At 40.3% G+C, this 19,290-nt stretch overlaps 1 protein-coding gene across 1 annotated transcript; it reads right to left on the bottom strand.

The window, feature by feature from the left end:
- Positions 1-1,127: 1,127 nt before the first annotated feature.
- Positions 1,128-18,929, bottom strand: LOC133269285 (plasma membrane ascorbate-dependent reductase CYBRD1). The gene is made up of 4 exons (XM_061453384.1): positions 18,503-18,929; positions 8,284-8,492; positions 5,624-5,778; positions 1,128-5,415 (listed from the first exon to the last, which is right to left on the bottom strand). Exons 1-4 carry the CDS (start codon positions 18,687-18,689, stop codon positions 5,112-5,114), a joined length of 855 nt encoding a protein of 284 aa, XP_061309368.1. The 5' UTR covers positions 18,690-18,929; the 3' UTR covers positions 1,128-5,111.
- Between the last annotated feature and the right edge of the window lie 361 nt (positions 18,930-19,290).

Here is a 19,290-nt window from a genome sequence, read left to right as displayed (position 1 = left end):
GTACAGCAGTAACTGGATTTTCTCGACTTTTCCTCCTTTCTTCTGTTAGCGACATCACTTGGAATGGTTGTCATCCATTTTGTTGACCTGGACTTTCATCTCTTCCTGGATAGTAATTTTCCCTTCATTACTGCCCACTACTCTTACAGAGATAAAAAGTATTGCTCCTATCATAACACAATGAAAAAATCTGTACATAAGCTGCAAGTGTTCCATCAACTATTCACAAACACCTCTTAGCCACACAAATGCAGTCTTCCTGCCACAGTTTTGTGTCCCATCTTTCAAGTGTGGATGCAATTGAGATTTTACTGAATTTTGTAATAATAAATGTATTGAAAAAATATGGGCCATTTTACCAGAACTTTCTCCCCAAAATCCAGTCTATAGGAGACAATTAAGAGAAGTTATCAGCAACAGGGAATCTCAGGTTTGAATACAGCAAGTTCTCTACTGTACTTATGATTGTAATGGTTTATTTTACTCTTCCACAATAATGACAATGTTGGAAAGTTTTATCCAGCAGCTGTATGATATTCAGGAATAATCGGTTTATGCTTTACACTTTTAGAAGGGTAATTAATCTTACTAAGCTAAAGAACATACCTTAATTCTTACTTGTTACAGGTATGTTCATACAGATGGTTTTGCCATTTATAGCATTTTATGATATTACTTATCAATAACCTATTGATGAGTAACTTGATGTGCAGGTGTTAAATCTGGGTTAGAAGATTCCATGGGATCAAAACCTTTGCTCTGTGTTCAGTTTGGCTGTTATGTATCAGGGGGTATCTGGATTTTACAGTGCATTATGTCATATATCAGAATTTATTATTTTCCCTCATTTGCTATGGCAGTCTCATGACTAATGATAGTTTATGTTTTTTTTTTCCCCTCTAACAACTGCTCTGAAGAATGTCAGAAGGTGAAATATGTGTACTACAGAGTACAAAAATTTCATGAGGAAGATCATCAGGAATATTTGCTAGTAAGAAATGTTTAAGAAATTTTGTACAACTATCCTCCTGTTTTCAAAAAGTAACCATAAGAATAATTTGATCTTTTGCCAAATTTAGAAAGCCGTATTTTAGCACTATAATATAAATCACTACTCAGTGATATCATAAGCTTGAAAAATCATTTTTATTAACATACAAAAAGAATAAGGAAAACAGACACTGTAATTAAACATTTGCTTTTATCTACAAGTAACTAGTAACAAAACAATCAAATAATTCTTTGGGTTCTTGTGAACAGTTAGAAAGAGGAGGGATTTTTTTTTGAAATAGAAGAAAAAGAGTTCTGAAATAGAAAATTTTGGCAATAACTCTTAGTCTTTCAGTAAAATATCCATGTAAATAAGTAATCCATATTTACAATATTGTATTTTCAATATCATATGCAATCTTGGTTACATGAAGTAAGAAGCGTAATTACTCTACATTCAACTTTAAAACCTAGTTTGGACCATCATTTCTCAGTTTCATTAATGTTGGAGGACACACTTCTGCTGCTGTGCACAGAACTGCATGGCAGCATCTAATTTCATTTCTTTTTTTTTTTTTTTCAGGCATCTTAAAAAGATAGCACTTTTAATGTCAGGTTTTGTAACTTCATATGTTTTATGAGGAATCCAAACTTGGAATGTGAGCTCTACAATCATATCCCTGTAAATACACTAATGTAGAAGATTTCCAAACATGCAGAAAAATCCTGATAAAAAAAGCTAGAGTTATACCTTCCATTTATATCTTCCAAAATACACTTTTTTATTTCCTGTGTGGCTACTATTACCCATAATACATGTAAGGAAAGTTGCATGAAAGTTAATGGAAGGTCACTCTGAGAAGCAGCTTGGGAATATGTTTTTTTCCCCTCATGAAAATTGATCTCCAAAGTCCTATGTATTTTTATTTAGCACTTGCACTAACCTCATATGTTGCAAGGATACTTAAAGACCTTCTTAATCAGTTCAGAGCAGAAGCCAAAAATCTATAGCACATTGAGTCTGTTTTAAATTGTACACTCCAAAGCTGAGCAAGCTTTAGGAGCTCACAGCTACTGTGTCTCATAGGGACCTTCCAAAGACCAAAGCAGCTAGAAGCCCACAGTTCATACATAGGAGATACCACTGATGATGATAATTTCCCAGAACAGAATATTCCAGTTCCCACTGAGTTTCTACTATCACGTTTAACCTCACAGTTGAAAACCAAAAATATACTCTGGTAGAGTATTCTCAAAAGGTTGCCTAGTCTTGATTTTCAGTTAGTTTTGTATCATCAGAATAGAAGGATGAAGAAATGCCACCATTCTTTCTCAAGTATCATTACCCTTAAACAGTACATGGAATAAAACGCAAACCAGAAGACATACTGTTTGCTGTAGCTTAACTTTAACAGCATATAGAACCATTCACCTAAAAGCTGTTGATTTCAATACATCCAAGTCAGTGTCATAACAAAAGGAATCACAGATTTTGTGATTTTTTTTTCCCGATATACGAGACAGTTTCTTCCAGAACAGTTCTTACATAAGTGACTGCCTTCCAAACACTGGGTACTAGGCAAGGATTGAAAGAGCTCATTTTCACAAGTGGACGAGACACGGTAACAGGCCAGTACATACCAACTTAGAATGCTGTTGCCTGTGTGTGTAAAGAAAGCTAGCATAGTAAATTACTAGCACAGCTGAGTTCATTTATTCATTTAATCTGTTATACTTCAAAAGTATCAACAGAGCACCTTTCACGAAGACTAAACATACATCCACCAGCTGTAAGATGCTTACTGAATTAATCAAAAAGCAGGCTTGTTGAGCAAAACATAATGAGATCAGAAGACAACAGCGCAGTTTAGTGTTCTCCAGAAACTACTGCAAATCCCTCTTCCTACTTAGTGTTCAATATATAAACCTGTAATAGGATGCATAACATTATGCATAATGTAATCAGGTCTTGTCAGTTGAGCACTAACGTAATGTAAAATAAGTGCTCTTGTTTTTCTTTAAGAAAGCTGCTATCAGTACTATTTGGATTTTATGCTTGTCCTGGTTTCAACTGTAAGGTGTTTTTTTTTCCTTCCTAGTAGCTGGTACAGTGCTGTGTTTCAGCTTTAGTCCAAGAACAATGCCAATAACACACCTATGTTTTAGCTGTTGCTAAGTAATGCCTACCGAGATCAAGGACTTTTCAGTCTGACACTCTGCCAGTGAGGAGGGGCACAAGAAGCTGGGAAGCAGCAGAGACAGAACACTGACCCAAACTAGCCAAAGGGGTATTCCATACTACAGCACATCTTGCCCAGTATGTAAACTGGTAAGAGTTACCCGGAAGGACTGGATCACCACTCGGGCAGGACTGGGTATTGGTCAGCAGGTGATGAGCAGTTGTATTGTGCATCACTTACATTTATTGATTTTTTTTCCCTTTTCCCCTTTAGTTTTATATTCTCTCCCCTTGTTATTTCCCTTATCATTAGTAGTATTATTAGTGGTAGTAGGAGTAGTTTTGTATTATTTGTGCTCACATAGTAGTTCCTCCTGTCATATCTGAATTTTACACTAAGGCATTTAAAAGCATACATTTTCTTAAATGAAACAATTCACTAATGCTAGGTGGGTCCCAGCCATCCACAAACATATGTAAGTGAAAACACAGAACCCTGGGATGTAGTCCTCGAGTACCAAATGGTACTGCAGAAAAGTTTTCCAAGTAATTCACTATGCTAGCTTTCTATACTGCATTCACCAAATGATTAAATATTATTACAAATCAAATAACAGATGGTTTTTGTTAGAGAAGATTCAAAAGAACTCCTAACCAGAATTGTCCTAATACAATAATGAACTACAAAAATAACATATTTTCTAAAGTTGAATGTGTTTAAACATTTTAAGAAGCTGAAGTAGATAAAAAATTACGCAGTTAAAAAAAAATAGGAAATTATATGCTGTCTGAAACCGTCTAGATTGCAACATGAACAATGGTAAATTTGGACTTGCAGTAGGCTCTGCAGTTTTTACAAGAGATTATAATATAAAGGCTCCTCCTCTTGGGCACGTGCAATCAAAATAATCTATTATAATTATTCTTCTGTAGTAGTAAAAAATACAAACACTGTTTATATCTGTGAAAATAATGAATGAATGTAATACATTAATACTCCGATTACTAGGAAGAGCTGTAAAAATAAAGTGCCAGTAGAGGCTCAATTGCATTATTTAACAATTTAATTTCAAATTAAAAAGTCATAAGAGTTTATATAGTTTGCTTGTAGACTAAAGTATGTCTTCATGCCCATAACAGTGATGATTTTGACACCAGTCTGGAGATATAAAAATTGGCTTTTAGTTAACAGGTTCCATTTTAATCAAATCAGCAAAGCTCAGCAGTTTCCTATAAGAAGCATTTCTCACTTCAAGATCCTTTCTTCTGTGAGACTGCTAGCAGTCTTCTGTGCTTTCTTCTCTGCTCCTGATTTCTAGTCTAGTGCCATAAATCCAGAGAACTGTGCAATCAAATATAGGAAAATGCTGCCATCTGGGATAAAAGGAAGACTTGGTTTAAGTGATACATATTTTTCTAAGTGTGTATCCGTATCTTTTCAAATAAGACAAAACATTTTTACGGTGCCACTCTGCTACATGATTAATTACCTCAAATCTTAGAAATCGGTGAAGGGGGTTAATCAACTCAAGAAATCAGGGCTTTCAAAACATGAAAATTACCAGAAAAATTATGTGTGAGCAACTAGATTCTGCTGTCGGATATACTTCATGACTCTGATACATAACCTACAAAATCACTCAGAACAAAATTTAGTCTCAATCTTGTTAATACGGAGAACATTTTCCAGTTATGTGATTCTCCCATTATAGCATTCACACTCACTTTTTTAAAATGAGGACTGAGCATGAGCCTATATAATATGTTTGAGACTTACTGGAATTTAAATCATATACAGAAAACTTGACTATCTTTGAGCAAGCTGTACAGCAAATAAAACCCCAACCTATTTATATATCAATATAACTAAGTCATAAGGAACAATGTGGTGAGGGAGAGGCGGTCTGGCAGTATAATCATACTGTTATTCTATGTATTGTCTTTACATAGTTGATCGTTGTCCTGCTTCATCAAGTTTGAGGTTTTGTTTTCTGGCTGCTTCACTGTTGATCCTCAGATCAGATTTATCTGCATTGCCACCATCTGTCATCGTGGATTCTGCTTCTGTGCCTTCAGGAGTCCCTCCAGGAGTCAGCAGAGCTTTAGCATTCTCTTCTGGAGGGCGCTTCCAATAGGGCCTGCTTGCCATCCACAAAATAAAGATACCAAATATGACAAGCAAAACACCAAGACAATTGACCAAAGTTGCCTCTGGTGGGGATTCACTGTATGCAGGATTACTGCGCCTTTGGAAGATAAAAAAAAAATAAGGTCAGTTGTTTTACAGACAGTTCTGGTCTTGAAACATCAGAAACCTGCTAGGTAGGAAGTCTTTTTAAAACAAAACAAAGCAAAAGAAAACAATGGTGCAATATTCAATGGTTGTTATTGTGTGCAAATGGAATAAAGTTTGCAGTGAATAACCTTGATAAACAAATGGGAAAAAATACTTACAAGGAAAATATAAGCTTTTCTGTGATTCCCATGAGAGCTGTTGCAATCACTGTTGCAAAGATGGTAAGACCCGAATAAACATGTATTGGCATAACTGCTGTTCGGAGGGAAACTGGAGCAAAAGGGAGCAGAAAGACAGCGAAACCCAAGAAAAGCTAAACACAAAACAGATTCATAGTTAAACCTATATGGGAAACAAGGTGAACTTCTCAAGCAGAGTAAAAATCATCATAAAGATTCCATTTTGAGATGTTGTCAGGTACAAATTTGAAAAGAATTGGCATTTTTATTTCTGAATACCTTTCTGTTCAAAATCAAAGCAATAATTCTGGATTAGCACCTGGGAAGCAGACATGAAATATTTTATAAATAATCCCACCTAATATCAGTGTCCAGACTTATTGGTAATGCTAAAACTGCAAACAAACTAAGCACTAGAAACACAAATTTTCAATGTTACTAATTCAGTAATATATTAAAGGTGTGAAGAGCTAGATTTTTGCAGTCTCTTTAAGTCCTGTTCTCTGCTTCTACTACAAATTTACACGTAAATGAAGATCAGAATGCAGTCTCACCTTTTGACGTGAGTGGACTAAATAATTTTACCTTGTTAGAGTGTTAGTTAAAGTACATGTCTTCAGAAAGGCAGCAGTCTCTCAGTGTACCAGTCATGTCACATGGTTGAGTCAGGCTTACCCATTCATACTGAGGTTGCATCCCTTCTTTATTTTGTTGTGCCATTATTCACCACTGTTGCTAAATTAGAAATAGTGATAAATTTGCATTTCATCTTACTTTAACTTCCAGTCTCAGTGCTTGTTTTTAATTCCCATGCTAGATTAAAGAGCCTGGCATTTTCTCCCTGCAAAACTTTTTAATACACCATGATCAAGTCCTCTGTTAGTCCTGTTTAGATCTGCTAAACAGTTGAAGCTTTTTAAGTCTTTCAGTGGAAGGCAGTTTTTCCAGCTCTCAGTTTACTTTTTCAGTTTTTCTTTGAATTTTTTTTTTTTTTTTTTACATTTAAAAAGAATTTATTCCACAGGATTTCATATTCATCTCAGTAATGACATATATGAAGGTTAAGATAATCTCTTATTAGAATTTAATTTTTGTTTTCACAGCAAAATGAGAATTCATTCTGAGCTTCATGTCATCTTTGAGTACTTTCCAGTGACATTGCTTCCCAAGAGCCAATCTCCAGTCTATGTTTCTGCCTTGTTCTTAAATTTATGTCCTTGTGTTTTACTGTATTAACATATATTTGGCTTAAATACAGTAAATTTACACTATCATTCCCATAGGTATAGAATTATGTGAGCACCCCCCCCCCCCCCAATAACTTTTCAGTTTTGAGATTTACATGCCGTTTCTGGCGAATGACACAGGTCTTCTCTATTAACAGAGACTTTACAACTATATTTTCAAGAGTGCTCAATCAGTTAACAAACAGCAGTCTCTGACATCCCAGTTTGGAGGAAGTAACACCAGAGTTCTGTTAGTGAAACAGGCAAGACATTAAGTGCCATTGATCATGTTTACAGTAGCAAAATCAAAGTTAAGTTCTTATTTACAATTCTTTGTTTTACCCATTAGAAAAAATGATGATACCCAGGATAGTGGCAGCACAGATTTCCCTGAAATAACTGCATTACTAACTAGAACAAGGAAAACATTGTTCCTTCTTATTCATTCATATTCATTCTTATTCATTTGTTCAACTATAAAGAATACACATGACAATGCTGCAATATGCTTGCTTTCTTTCTAAGTGTTAAAATCACTATTTCAACACCATTTCCTGTACCTGCTAGCCAGAGCAGTGAAGGATAAAAGTCCAGAACCCAAATTCCTTAGCTGGGGATTTTCTATGCTTGATCACCAGATAATTAAGTCTTATTTCTTTTTGGTGTTTTGGCAAAAAAATGAAGTCACATTTGAAGGAACAAAATAAATTTCCATAGTGTATAGGCAATTCAGAACATATATGTAGAAACATTACATCTGTATGTGTACACTAAATGTCAGGGCATGTCTGCTCCTGTTCTGTGCCAAATGCAAACCATACTAGCTCATTTTAGATTATGATAACTCTAATTCTCTGCCAATAGGAGCAGTTAAAAGCATGTACATGAGCATTTAGAAAAGTTTTGCTGATTCAGGAAAACTGGTTAGCAGCTCATTCAGATGTCAGATCCTTTCAATCTGCACTGCTCATTGCTGCATTGTTCTGCTGATAAACAGAAGTCTTGAGGCCAAGAAGTGACTACTTAAAATCATGATAGCTGTAAAAAAGGAAAACCAGTTACTTCATTTGAGACTTCCTTAGTAAAATCCCTCACTGTATTTAAATATGCTGCCAACAAACCAAATAATTTGCTTTCACTTCAGCAGTGTATAGAGCTTAGAAACACACTATCGTATAACTGATTAGTGAATAAACTGCCATTATCTGAGCAATAAACAAAATATGCTTTAAAATACATTTTTTCTTTGTAGTCAAGGATTCTGTATTTGCACATTTGCTAATTTGCCACATCACAAAATGTAAAATGGGTATCCGAGTAGTCACAGTGTTTTAGTGAGGGCCTATTGTGCCTGAATTACTCAATACATTCTTCAAGTTTACAACCTGTTTATAAATACAGTTAGGTTCTGACCTGGACAGAATAAAATATAACAGCAGTCAGCCCGATCCAGCTGTGCAGACTGTACATGTTAGGAATGTTACCGGCATTGTGGTATTCAAACACGGCTACCATAGAAACAATTGCTAGAATCATAGCTATGGTATTTAATCCAGCATGTATGAACTTCATTAGGACTTTGCTGCACTTCCAGGTCCAGGGCAACCTGTACACAATAATAGCTGAAGAAAGAACAGAAACAAGATTTTTATGCCTCATAGGATAACTTCTATCAGATTTTAATAATCATGCATCATTCACATAGTTCCATTGTAAATTACAGCAAAATCCAACCTTTAATCCTCTAAAAAAGTCTATTAAAAGGCTTTTTCTCCTACACATAGTGTAGCATATTCCAAATTGTCCTGGTTTCAGCTGTAACAGTTACTTTTCTTCCTAGTAGCTGGTGCATTGCTATGTTTTGGCTTTAGTCTGATAACAATGATGCTAACACACTAATGTTTTAGTTGTTGCTAAGTAATGCCCACCCTGATCAAGGACTTTTCAGTCTCTCATGCTCTGCCAGTGAGGAGGGGCACATGAAGCCAGGAGGGAGCAGAGACAGGACACCTGACCCAAACTAGTCCAAGGCTATACCATACCACAGCACATCATGCCCAGTACGTAAACTGAGGGGAGTTACCTGGGAAGAACTGATTGCTGCTCAGGTCAGGCTGGTGGTGAGCAATTGTATTGTGCATCACCTCTGTTTTCTGAGCTTTCATTTCTTGTTGTTTCCTTTTATTATCATTATTGTTATTGTTGGTATCCTTTCTATTATCTCTGTATTTTACTTTATCTTAGTTATTAAACTGTTCATATGTCAACCTGTGGGTTTTACATTCCTTCAATTTTCCTCCCCATCCTGCCGGGGGAAGGGGCAGGGTGAGCGAGTGGCTGTGTGGGGCTGAGTTACTGGCTGAGCTTAAACTGCAACACAAATATGCAACTAAATCTTAAATATAGCTTTTAGGGAGATTTCTTCCCAATTTAAAAAAAAAAACAAGCTTAAGTGTGTTTCAAAAAAGGACAATAAACAACTCTATGTTGTCTTTTCCTCATTCCTTAAATTGATCTAACAGGGATTCTGCATAGGATTTTGATTTTTTAGCTACTAGTCAGATTGGAGGAATAGGGCCTAATTCTTACATCCAGAAGACTACCTACTGAGAAAGTATGTAAGATTATTTTTTTAATATTTATTCTCTTTACTAACTTTGGATAATGCTAATCTCTAATTGGGTAGATATTTATATAACTATTACGTTGATATATTTACTACATTGAGACATGGTGAGGCACTGGAAAAAGTTGCCCAAAGAAGTGGTGAATGCTCCATCCCTGGCAGTGTTCAAGGCCAGGCTGGACAAACCCATGGTTTAATGTGAGATGTCCCTGTCCATGGCAGGGGGGCTGGAACTAGATGATCTTAAGGTCCTCTCCAACCCTAACTATTCTATGATTCTATGATTCTGTGACATTAATAGGACTACTTCAAATGGGAAAACACTACTCAGTATTAGGGAGTCATAATCTAACTCTTAAGAGACAAAAGGATTTGGCAACTGCAACTCTTCTGCCACTGTTAGATGAGTGTAAGGAGGTTTTGCCTGTATTTGTGTTAGTGACGCCAGCAAACACTGTTTTGTCCACTCTGAACAAACCAACAATTTCTAGTGATCTAACTCCAAACAGTCCATAAGAATAACTTGGCCTAGAGCTGCTTCTTGCCAAACTCTTTCCTCCAGGTCCCCTGCAACAACTGCCCCCTGCCTGTTGTATGACCCAGGTGCTTTCCACAGGAGACACACAGAGACCAGATACATCATTGAAGCCCCAGGCAGTAATTCTGGATGCGTGACAGCACGTAAGTATATCCAGATAATGGGACAAATATTTATGAGGACACCTGATCATTTGACCAATAAAGGCTGATGCCTACATCCATAATGTTTTGCTTGAGCAAAAACGAAGTCTGATCTCCATTCATCAGATTCATCACGTCCTCATTTAAGATTTCTAGTTATGAAATTACATTCAAATTTTTATATGTAATTAGCTATACTAAAAGAATAAGAACATATGCAGAGTATTAAACAAGTTCCTGTTCCAAACATTAAGAAATAGATGTGCACCAGAAGAAAAAATGAAGTATGACCTGATAAATGCAAAGATTAAGAATTTACTTAAGTGATTCTCATGTACCTGACTCATTACTTCTCCATAACAGATAACCTCTGCAGAAAGCATAGGTTATGGAAAATAAATGGAATATTTGTGCTGTACTTTGTGCTGAGTAGTAAAAAATGATGAATTAATGTCAAAGTTCTGTTTACACTTTTTTTTTTTACTTGGCTCCATGCCAGGAGACACAGTACTGCACTAAATGAGTCACAAAGAAAATGCTGTTCACAAGTGACATTTCCAGACTACGATCAGATTTTAAATCAATGTATGCTTTGATATGCTGTGCGAAAATGTACTGGAATGAAAATGTTCCTTAGAATACTTGAATATATACAGCACTTAGGTAGGTTTTGGCTTTCTACTTTTTAAAAAGTAGCAGTAGTAAATCCTACAAAATCAAGAAGATAGAAGCCTTGTTTTTAAGACAGTTTGACAACATCAATCTATACGACACAGGTATAATTCAGCACAGCAAGCTTATGATCACCTCCAACAGTTGCCCAAAAGTTCTGTGGTAGTCTTATATCATGTTAATATTGAAATGATTGCTTGCATTAGGCTATTATTAATTAACTTAGTTATAATGATTATGATTTCTAATTTTGTAAAGCAGGTATGCCAAAAGGTCTCAAATATCCCATGAGGATATTCCCAAATAAATCCTCTTTGCTCCAATTTACCATATGGCCCATAGTATTGTCAATAATTTATTCCAAGTGCAGGAGGCTAGTGTACTCTAAATGGCTTGAGGTAAACTTGATGTGCATAGGTCCTGGTCTCAGTTTTCAATCTTTGATCTCAGAGGGTCTAGTCCAGGCTAGAATTTCTGGATAACATTTTTCATTGGTGCATAAGGTGCTGTCATCTAATTGATTAAACTTTCAAAATCACTATAATACTCCCTAGTCACTCAGTCTCAGATTTCTACCTGGGCCATGAACTGTCTGGGCTGTTTCCCATAAGCAGTACGATAGAAAAGTAAGGAATACAGTCTGATGGTTTGGACACTTGTTAACAATACCATGCATTAGCATGTTACATGCCACAACCCAGGACATATGCACAATAGTGCAATTTGGTTTAATCCTCTTTCCATGAGGACTATGTGTGATGTTACATATTGCAACTTGAGCAGATCTGACTTTATCACTGTGAAAAGACACAGCCCCATTTCCCCACCACTACTTCTGTTCCCTTACTTCTGTACTAACTGGTACTTTTCTGACCAGCAGGAGGTAGCAAGACAATCTGGGGATCTAAGCAGGGAGGAGGAGGAGGAAGATTCTGCTTTCAGTGGTGCAAACTCTTAAGAACCGACTCAATTTGTAATTTGATCTCAAAATTAAAATAGCCTGGGTTAAAAGCACATAGACAGTTAACAGCATTTTTAGTGGTGACAGTCTATGCATCATAGAATCACAGAATGGTTAGGGTTGGAAAGGACCTTAAGATCATCTAGTTCCAACCCCCCTGCCATGGGCAGGGACACCTCATGCTAAATCATATCACCCAAGGCCTCGTCCAACCTGGTCTTGAACACTGCCAGGGATGGAGCATTCACAACCTCCCTGGGCAACCCATTCCAGTGCCTCACCACCCTCACAGGAAAGAATTTCCTCCTTACATCCAATCTAAACTTCCCCTGTTTAAGTTTGAACCCATTACCCCTTGTCCTATCACTACAGTCCCCAATGAAGAGTCCCTCCCCAGCATCCCTATAGGCCCCCTTCAGATACTGGAAGGCTGCTATGAGGTCTCCACACAGCCTTCTCTTCTCCAGGCTGAACAGCCCCAACTTCCTCAGCCTGTCTTCATACGGGAGGTGCTCCAGCCCCCTGATCATCCTCGTGGCCCTCCTCTGGACTTGTTCCAACAGTTCCATGTCCTTTTCATGTTGAGGACACCAGAACTGCACACAATACTCCAGGTGAGGTCTCATGAGAGCAGAGTAAAGGGGCAGGATCACCTCCTTCAACCTGCTGGTCACACTCCTTTTGATGCAGCCCAGGATCTGGCTGGCTTTTTTTGCTGCAAGCGCAAAAACTGCCTGCTCATGTTCGTTTTCTCATCAACCAACACCCCCAAGTCCTTCTCTGCAGGGCTGCTCTGAATCTCTTCTCTACCCAGCCTGTAGCTGTGCCTGGGATTGCTCTGACCCAGGTGTAGGACCTTGCACTTGGCCTGGTTAAACTTCATGAGGTTGGCATCAGCCCACCTCACAAGCGTGTTGAGGTCCCTCTGGATGGCATTCCTTCCCTCCAGCGTATCAACCGAACCACACAGCTTGGTGTCATCAGCAAACTTGCTGAGGGCACACTCAATCCCACTGTCCATGTCAGCGACAAAGATGTTGAACAAGACCGGTCCCAACACCGATCCCTGAGGGACACCACTCGTTACTGGTCTCCAGCTGGACATTGAGCCATTGACTGCAACTCTTTGTGTGCGGCCATCCAGCCAGTTCTTTATCCACCGAGTGGTCCATCCATCAAATTGATATCTCTCCAGTTTAGAGACAAGGATGTCATGTGGGACAGTGTCGAACGCTTTGCACAAGTCCAGGTAGATGACATCAACTGCTCTACCCCTGTCCATCAGTCCTGTAGCCCCATCATAGAAGGCCACCAAATTGGTCAGGCAGGATTTCCCCTTAGTGAAGCCATGGTGGCTGTCACCAAGCACCTTGTTGATTTTCATGTGCCTTAGCATGCCTTCCAGGAGAATCTGCTCCAAGATTTTGCCAGGCACAGAGGTGAGACTGACTGGTCTGTAATTCCCCGGGTCATCCATTTTCCCCTTCTTGAAAATGGGGGTTATATTTCCCTTTTTCCAGTCATTGGGAACTTCACCTGACTGCCATGATTTCTCAAATATGATGGCCAGCAGCTTAGCAACTTCATTCACCAGCTCCTTTAGGACCTGCGGATGGATCTCATCAGGACCCACGGACTTGCGCACGTTCAGATTTTTAAGATGGTCTTGAACCAGATCCTCTCCTACAGTGGGCCCAAGGTCTTCATTCTCACAGTCCCTGTGTCTGCCTTCCAAGACTTGGGTGCTTTGGTCAGAGCATTTGCCAGTGAAGACCGAGGCAAAGAAGTCATTCAGAACCTCAGCCTTCTCCAAATCCCGTGTAGCCAGTTCCCCTGAGAGCTTCCTGAGGGGGCCTATGTTCTCCCTAGTCTGTTTTTTATTCGCTATGTACCTGTAGAATCCCTTCCTGTTATCTTTAATACCCCTAGCCAAGTTTAATTCTAACTGGGCCTTAGCTTTCCTAACCTGGTCCCTAGCTTCCCGGACAACATCCCTGTACTCTTCCCACATTGTCTGTCCTTGCTTCCACTTATTATTAGCCTCTTTTTTCATTTGAATTTTCCTCAGCAGCTCCTTATCCATCCAAGGAGGTCTCCTGGCCCTCCTGCTGCACTTCCTTCTAGTTGGGATACAACACTCCTGAGCTTGTAGCAGGTGATACTTGAATATCAACCAAGAGTCTTGCCCCCCCCTGCCCTCTAGGGCTTATCCCATGGAACCTTACTAAGCAGGTTCCTGAAGAGGCCAAAGTCTGCTCTTTTGAAGTCCAGGGCAGTGAGCTTGCTGCACACTCTTCTCACTGTCCTGAGGATCTCAAATTTGAGCATCTCATGATCGCTGCATCCAAGGCTGCCCTGGAGCGTCACATTTCCAACGAGCCCTTCCCTCTTGGTGAGCACAAGGTCAAGCATGGCACCTCTCCTTGTCGGCTCCTCTATTACTTGTAGAAGGAAGTTGTCTTCTACACAATCGAGGAACCTCCTGGGTTGCTTGTGCCGGGCCGTACCGTCCTTCCAACAGATGTCAGGGTGGTTGAAGTCACCCATGAGAACAAGGGCCTGCGAGCATGAGGCTTTTCCTATCTGTCTATAGAGTGCTTCATCTGCAGGTTCTCCTTGATCAGACAGTCTGTAACAGACCCCCACAGCAATGTCTCCCATAGCTGTATTCCCTTTAACCCTGACCCACAAACTCTCTGTGGACTGCTCACCTGCCCCCAGACAGAGTTCCATACTCTCCAGCCTATCCTTAACATAAAGGGCAGCTCCCCCTCCCTGCCTGCCAGGCCTGTCTTTCCTAAAGAGCCTGTAACCTTCCATTCCAACACTCCAGTCATAGGAGCCATCCCACCATGTTTCTGTGATGCCTATTATATCATACCCCTGTAGATGTGCACACATCTCTAATTCCTCTTGTTTGTTCCCCATGCTACAGGCATTTGTAGAGAGGCATCTGAGCCGAGCTCCAACTGAAGCCGGCTCATTGGCTGGAGTGGCTGGGATATCTCTACATTGCTCCGAGCATTTATTATAGGTGCTGGCAACTGACTGGGTGCATCCTTAGATGCAGCTCTTTCACTCAGATCTCATTCCTGTTTTGAGCTCTGATTTTAAAGCATGCCACATAGGGCTGAGTGATCTTACAATATCTTGTATGTGGCATGTGACATCTGTTGTTTGCCAAATGTACAAAGTAAAATTCTAGAGTTAGCTCTTTAATACTTCTGACTGGCACATGCTTTGCATGCTGTAGGAGAGATGTCATGAATTGCTCATGAGATGCCTTCCCCTTTAGAAGGCACACAGAGTGGTTCTGTGAGTGCACTGGGGTGCCAGAAAGGAATGTTCCTCTTCACTCCTCCCATTTCCTCTCTTGCTCTATCTTGGCTGATCCCGTTGCTTACCTTTGGCAAGTTCTGAATGCCCAGTAGATTTTTTTGGAACCACTTTAACACCAGAATCAACAAGTGCCCATTTATGATTTCAAACAACTCAAACTAAGCTCATCAAGAGAGCTGCCTCTTCACAAGTTGCCTATGACGAGATCCTTACAGCTCAGAAGTAATTTGCCTTTCCAATTCATGAGAACTCTGCAGCCCATTGGATATTAGGAACTCCAGCAATTAGCTACTTTTCCTTTGAACAGACTCGGGGATTTTATGTTTGAAGCAGAGATTTGTCAGATAACTCAGAGGAGGCAGTATCTTTTTGGTGTGATTTCATGATGAAAGACTATGCTTACTTTAAAATTGATTTGCAGTCTTTCTTCTTGCTCTTGCACATTGCCCACCATTTCCCTTCTGCCATCTATGGCCCTTCAGAGACCTTTAGTGCAGGCAATCCGACTTTCTATTCCAGCAACAAAAATGTACTTGGGGTGGCCGGGTGGGTGTTAGTTTTCTGCTAGTTGAGTTAATTTAGTTTATGGGCTTCAAAAAGGCCAGAAAAAGGCTAGAGCTGGCTCAAACCAACCAGTACAAAATACTCCTTTGGAGCATGCCCTGTGTCTACAGTCATCGTTCAACATTTCCACATGTGAAATAAGACAGGATTCCTTATTTATTTAATCCATTCTATCACACTACTATTCCTTCAAGCCCTTCTTAAAACTCACTTTTCCCTCATGTTATTTTCCTTTTTCTTTCAAAAAATATGTGCTGATATGCACACAGGCTTCTATTGCCTCTGTTTTATCCACTTTAAGTGTAGAAAATCATCTGAACAATTACTGTGCACTGCCAGTGTTTTGTCAGGTATCCTATACCCAAAACTAAATGATCCACCTGATCCACAAATAATAGGTATTAACATGCCTACAGCTTTTTCACTTGATTGACAAGATACATAGGATCATAGAATCATAGAATAGTTAGGGTTGGAAAGGACTTTAAGGACTTTAAGATGATCTAGTTCCAACCCCCTGCCATGCAACACTTTTATCAGGGGACATCTACTTCCCAGTATGCACATTATTATAGTCATGCTTTCTACCCCCTACAGACCAACATACAACATTTCTATCCTTTGTATAGACTAATGAACTCAAGAAACAGTTGATTTGGTTATTATTTCAAATCCCACCCCCCCCCCCCCCCCCCAATTTAACCGAGATATTAACTTACTCCTTTCCACTTTTAACTACTTAAAGACTTGTTTTTCTTGTGTGTGTGCAGAGTAATAGTAAACTTCCATTTACTTTACATCCTTACCTACACAAGACTTGAGTCAACATCCTTACACTGTGACACTGGGAAAAACTGAATTTTAGGGCAATAAAAAACAATGTGTAGGAAAAAGCTTCAGAAAACCTCTCCCTATTTTCTTCAAAAAGTCTATGCTTATATAAAGACCAGCAGTTTGATCATAGTAAGTAGCATAGATCTTAGTGAAGTCACCAGGTGTTTCTCACTGCTTATTTATAGCCTGAAATTATACTTCCTATTGAGCAATATTGTGTAAAACAACTTCAAAATACTGTTTATTGCTCAATAATAATTTGTAACTTGAAGCCACAAAGCTGAGAACACACCCCACTGCCACTGAAAAAGTGGAATGTGCAGTGTGTGTTCAAATCACAACATTTCCTTCATAGCCAGAACTAGATAGCCACCCGCTCCTCCTGCATCTTCCAGCCTCTGACTGGCTGGGCTCTTGCTGAAGAGCGAGCGAGCACACATGTGATGCAAACATGTTCCACTGGAATGAATGTCTGGATGTGTTGGCCAAGTTTTCTGGCTGGATGGATACAGTGTATCTTTCAGCAGTGAAAGAAATGTAAATAAGGTTATTAAAACTGAAATTTTAAGTTTGTGTAGACAAAATTTGAATTTATCTTCTATTTAAAAGAAAAAATACTCCTGCTTACATTGATACTGTAAGTCTCCAGCAGTTTACTGTTTAAGAACAGTAAAATCTTCCCCATCCTCTCACCCCAAAAGACAGTGGTAAAACTGTGGGAGAATTTCCACTGCTCTGCAGAATTTCTTTGCCCTTCTTGGACACGTTCCTAATGTTTCACTTAGTTCTCTTCATGTTGAAACTACAAAAACTTTGTTACTGAGTTTATGAAAAATTACTGTTGGAAGCTGTTTTCTCTGTCAAATTTCCCCATTAGTTTTAATACCATTAGCATAAGTTGATAAGAATTTTTTAGATACAGTCCAGTGCCCTTATTTTTGCAATATTTAGCTCTAGTTTAAATATATTCACAAGCAGTTAGATAAGCACCTCTGTGGTGCTCTATCGTTCATTATCTGCTTTTTAACTTTACTGATAGCATTGTATTTTTCTTTCCAAAATTTCCAGTTTTTCCACTGCAGTGTGTCTAATTTAGTTGCTTTCTTAGAATTAGCCAATGTCGCTAACTACAAAGACAGTTCAAACTCCAGTATTCCTCTTGGCCTCGAGGACCAACCCTTACACTTAAGACCTAGCATACTGTTCATGTTGTTAAGTATAATGGGAAGCATTTCAGTTAGTACAAGGCTGAACTCCATGCGATAGAAAGTTTATACACTCTATGAAAAAAAAAAAAACCAAACCCAAACCAAAACGCCACTGCATCATAAATCACTATGTTATTTAGGCAAAATAATAAGAATGGATTTAAAACGTATATTTTCCAAGATGATTTACATTACGTCTGGACTGATGAATTGCATTTTAACGATGCTTACACTTTCTCTGGCACAAACCCCGTTCCTGGATCTAGCTTCAGTGGTATTGAACTTTCCTTTCTCCTCTTGGGATACGGGAGAGAGCCAAAAGCAAGGGAGCCAAACGCAAGAAACTTTCCTAGGGCAGCATTTCTGGCACTGCGATTCTCAACTTGCATAAATTCAGGCTGACTAGGAAAACACAGCTCGCAAGCGTTACTCCAAGTGCAAGGCAATGCCAGGCCAGGGTAAACAAGTGCTTGCAGAAGAAAAAAACCACCATATAGCAGTTTTGGCTTATTACAAGGAACTCTTTGTCCCTTCTCGGGGAGTGCTGGCTTCCCTAAACCGTTCCGGCCCGTTCACCGCGGCGCGGCGCTCCCGCTGTCACCGGCCCCGGGCCACCCCGGCGGCTGCGCCGCTTCCCGCCGTCCGGCAGCCCCGGCCCCACGCAGCCCCGGCTCCCCCGCGGCTACACGCCGCTCCACTCCGCCCCGGCCCGGCCCCCTCTGTGCCAGCCCGGGGCCCTTGGCGCACCGATGCCCTGGATGAAGACGAAGCCCGTGATGATGAGGACGGGGTGCCAGTTGAACTCCCTCACGCTGCCGTCCCAGCTCAGCCCTTCGCGGTAGTGGAAGACCCAGACTAGGGAGAAGATGACGGACACGAAGCCGACCAGCAGCGCCGAGACTAGCAGCGCCAAGAACCGCCCGTAGTCCTCCATCTTCCGAGCCCCGTACACGGCAGCGAGCTCCGCGAAGGAGGGGCCTCCCGGGCGGCCGGGCGGGGTCGGGTGCGGGTCCGGGCCGGTGGAGCGGCGGGCGGTGCCGCCCCGAGACGCGGTGTCCGCCCGGCGGGGCGGGAGCAGGCCAGCATTCCGCGCCCCTCCGCCCGGCCAGGCGTCGGGACAGCGACCTTCCGCGGTCCCGGCAGTGCTTTTTCAGGAGGAGGGTCTTGCTCGGGTTTTCGGGGTTGGGTTCTTTCCTTAAGCAGTTTCCATAGACTTACAGAGAGTTTCTCTCCGTCGCTTTCAGAACTCCGCTTTAGAAAAGACGTTTCAGCGTCGGCCCGTCCCAGGCCAGGGCGCCGAGCCCGCAGCTCTCCCTGCCATAAAGATAAGCCATCGCAGCCGTATGTACTAAAGGATAAAGCAGGAACGTTGCTGTGATAAAGAGGCAGACAGAGCAGACAGAAAATGCAGAGCAGGAGCATGCTTAAAGACACTGATGGACTGCACTTGGAGCATGCATTCCGTCATGACTATCCCCTTTACTTCCATGTGGATTCATTGAGTGCTGTAAATGTAAACCAGATACTAACCAGTT

This window comes from Pezoporus flaviventris, unplaced genomic scaffold (assembly GCF_033815535.1).
Source record: "Pezoporus flaviventris isolate CSIRO_AGI_PZ_B2104156 unplaced genomic scaffold, CSIRO_AGI_Pfla_v1 ptg000001l, whole genome shotgun sequence".
In the NCBI taxonomy this organism is placed as follows: domain Eukaryota; kingdom Metazoa; phylum Chordata; class Aves; order Psittaciformes; family Psittacidae; genus Pezoporus; species Pezoporus flaviventris.
Note: the sequence above shows the minus strand (reverse complement) of the source record. Positions and strands in the feature narration are given on the sequence as shown.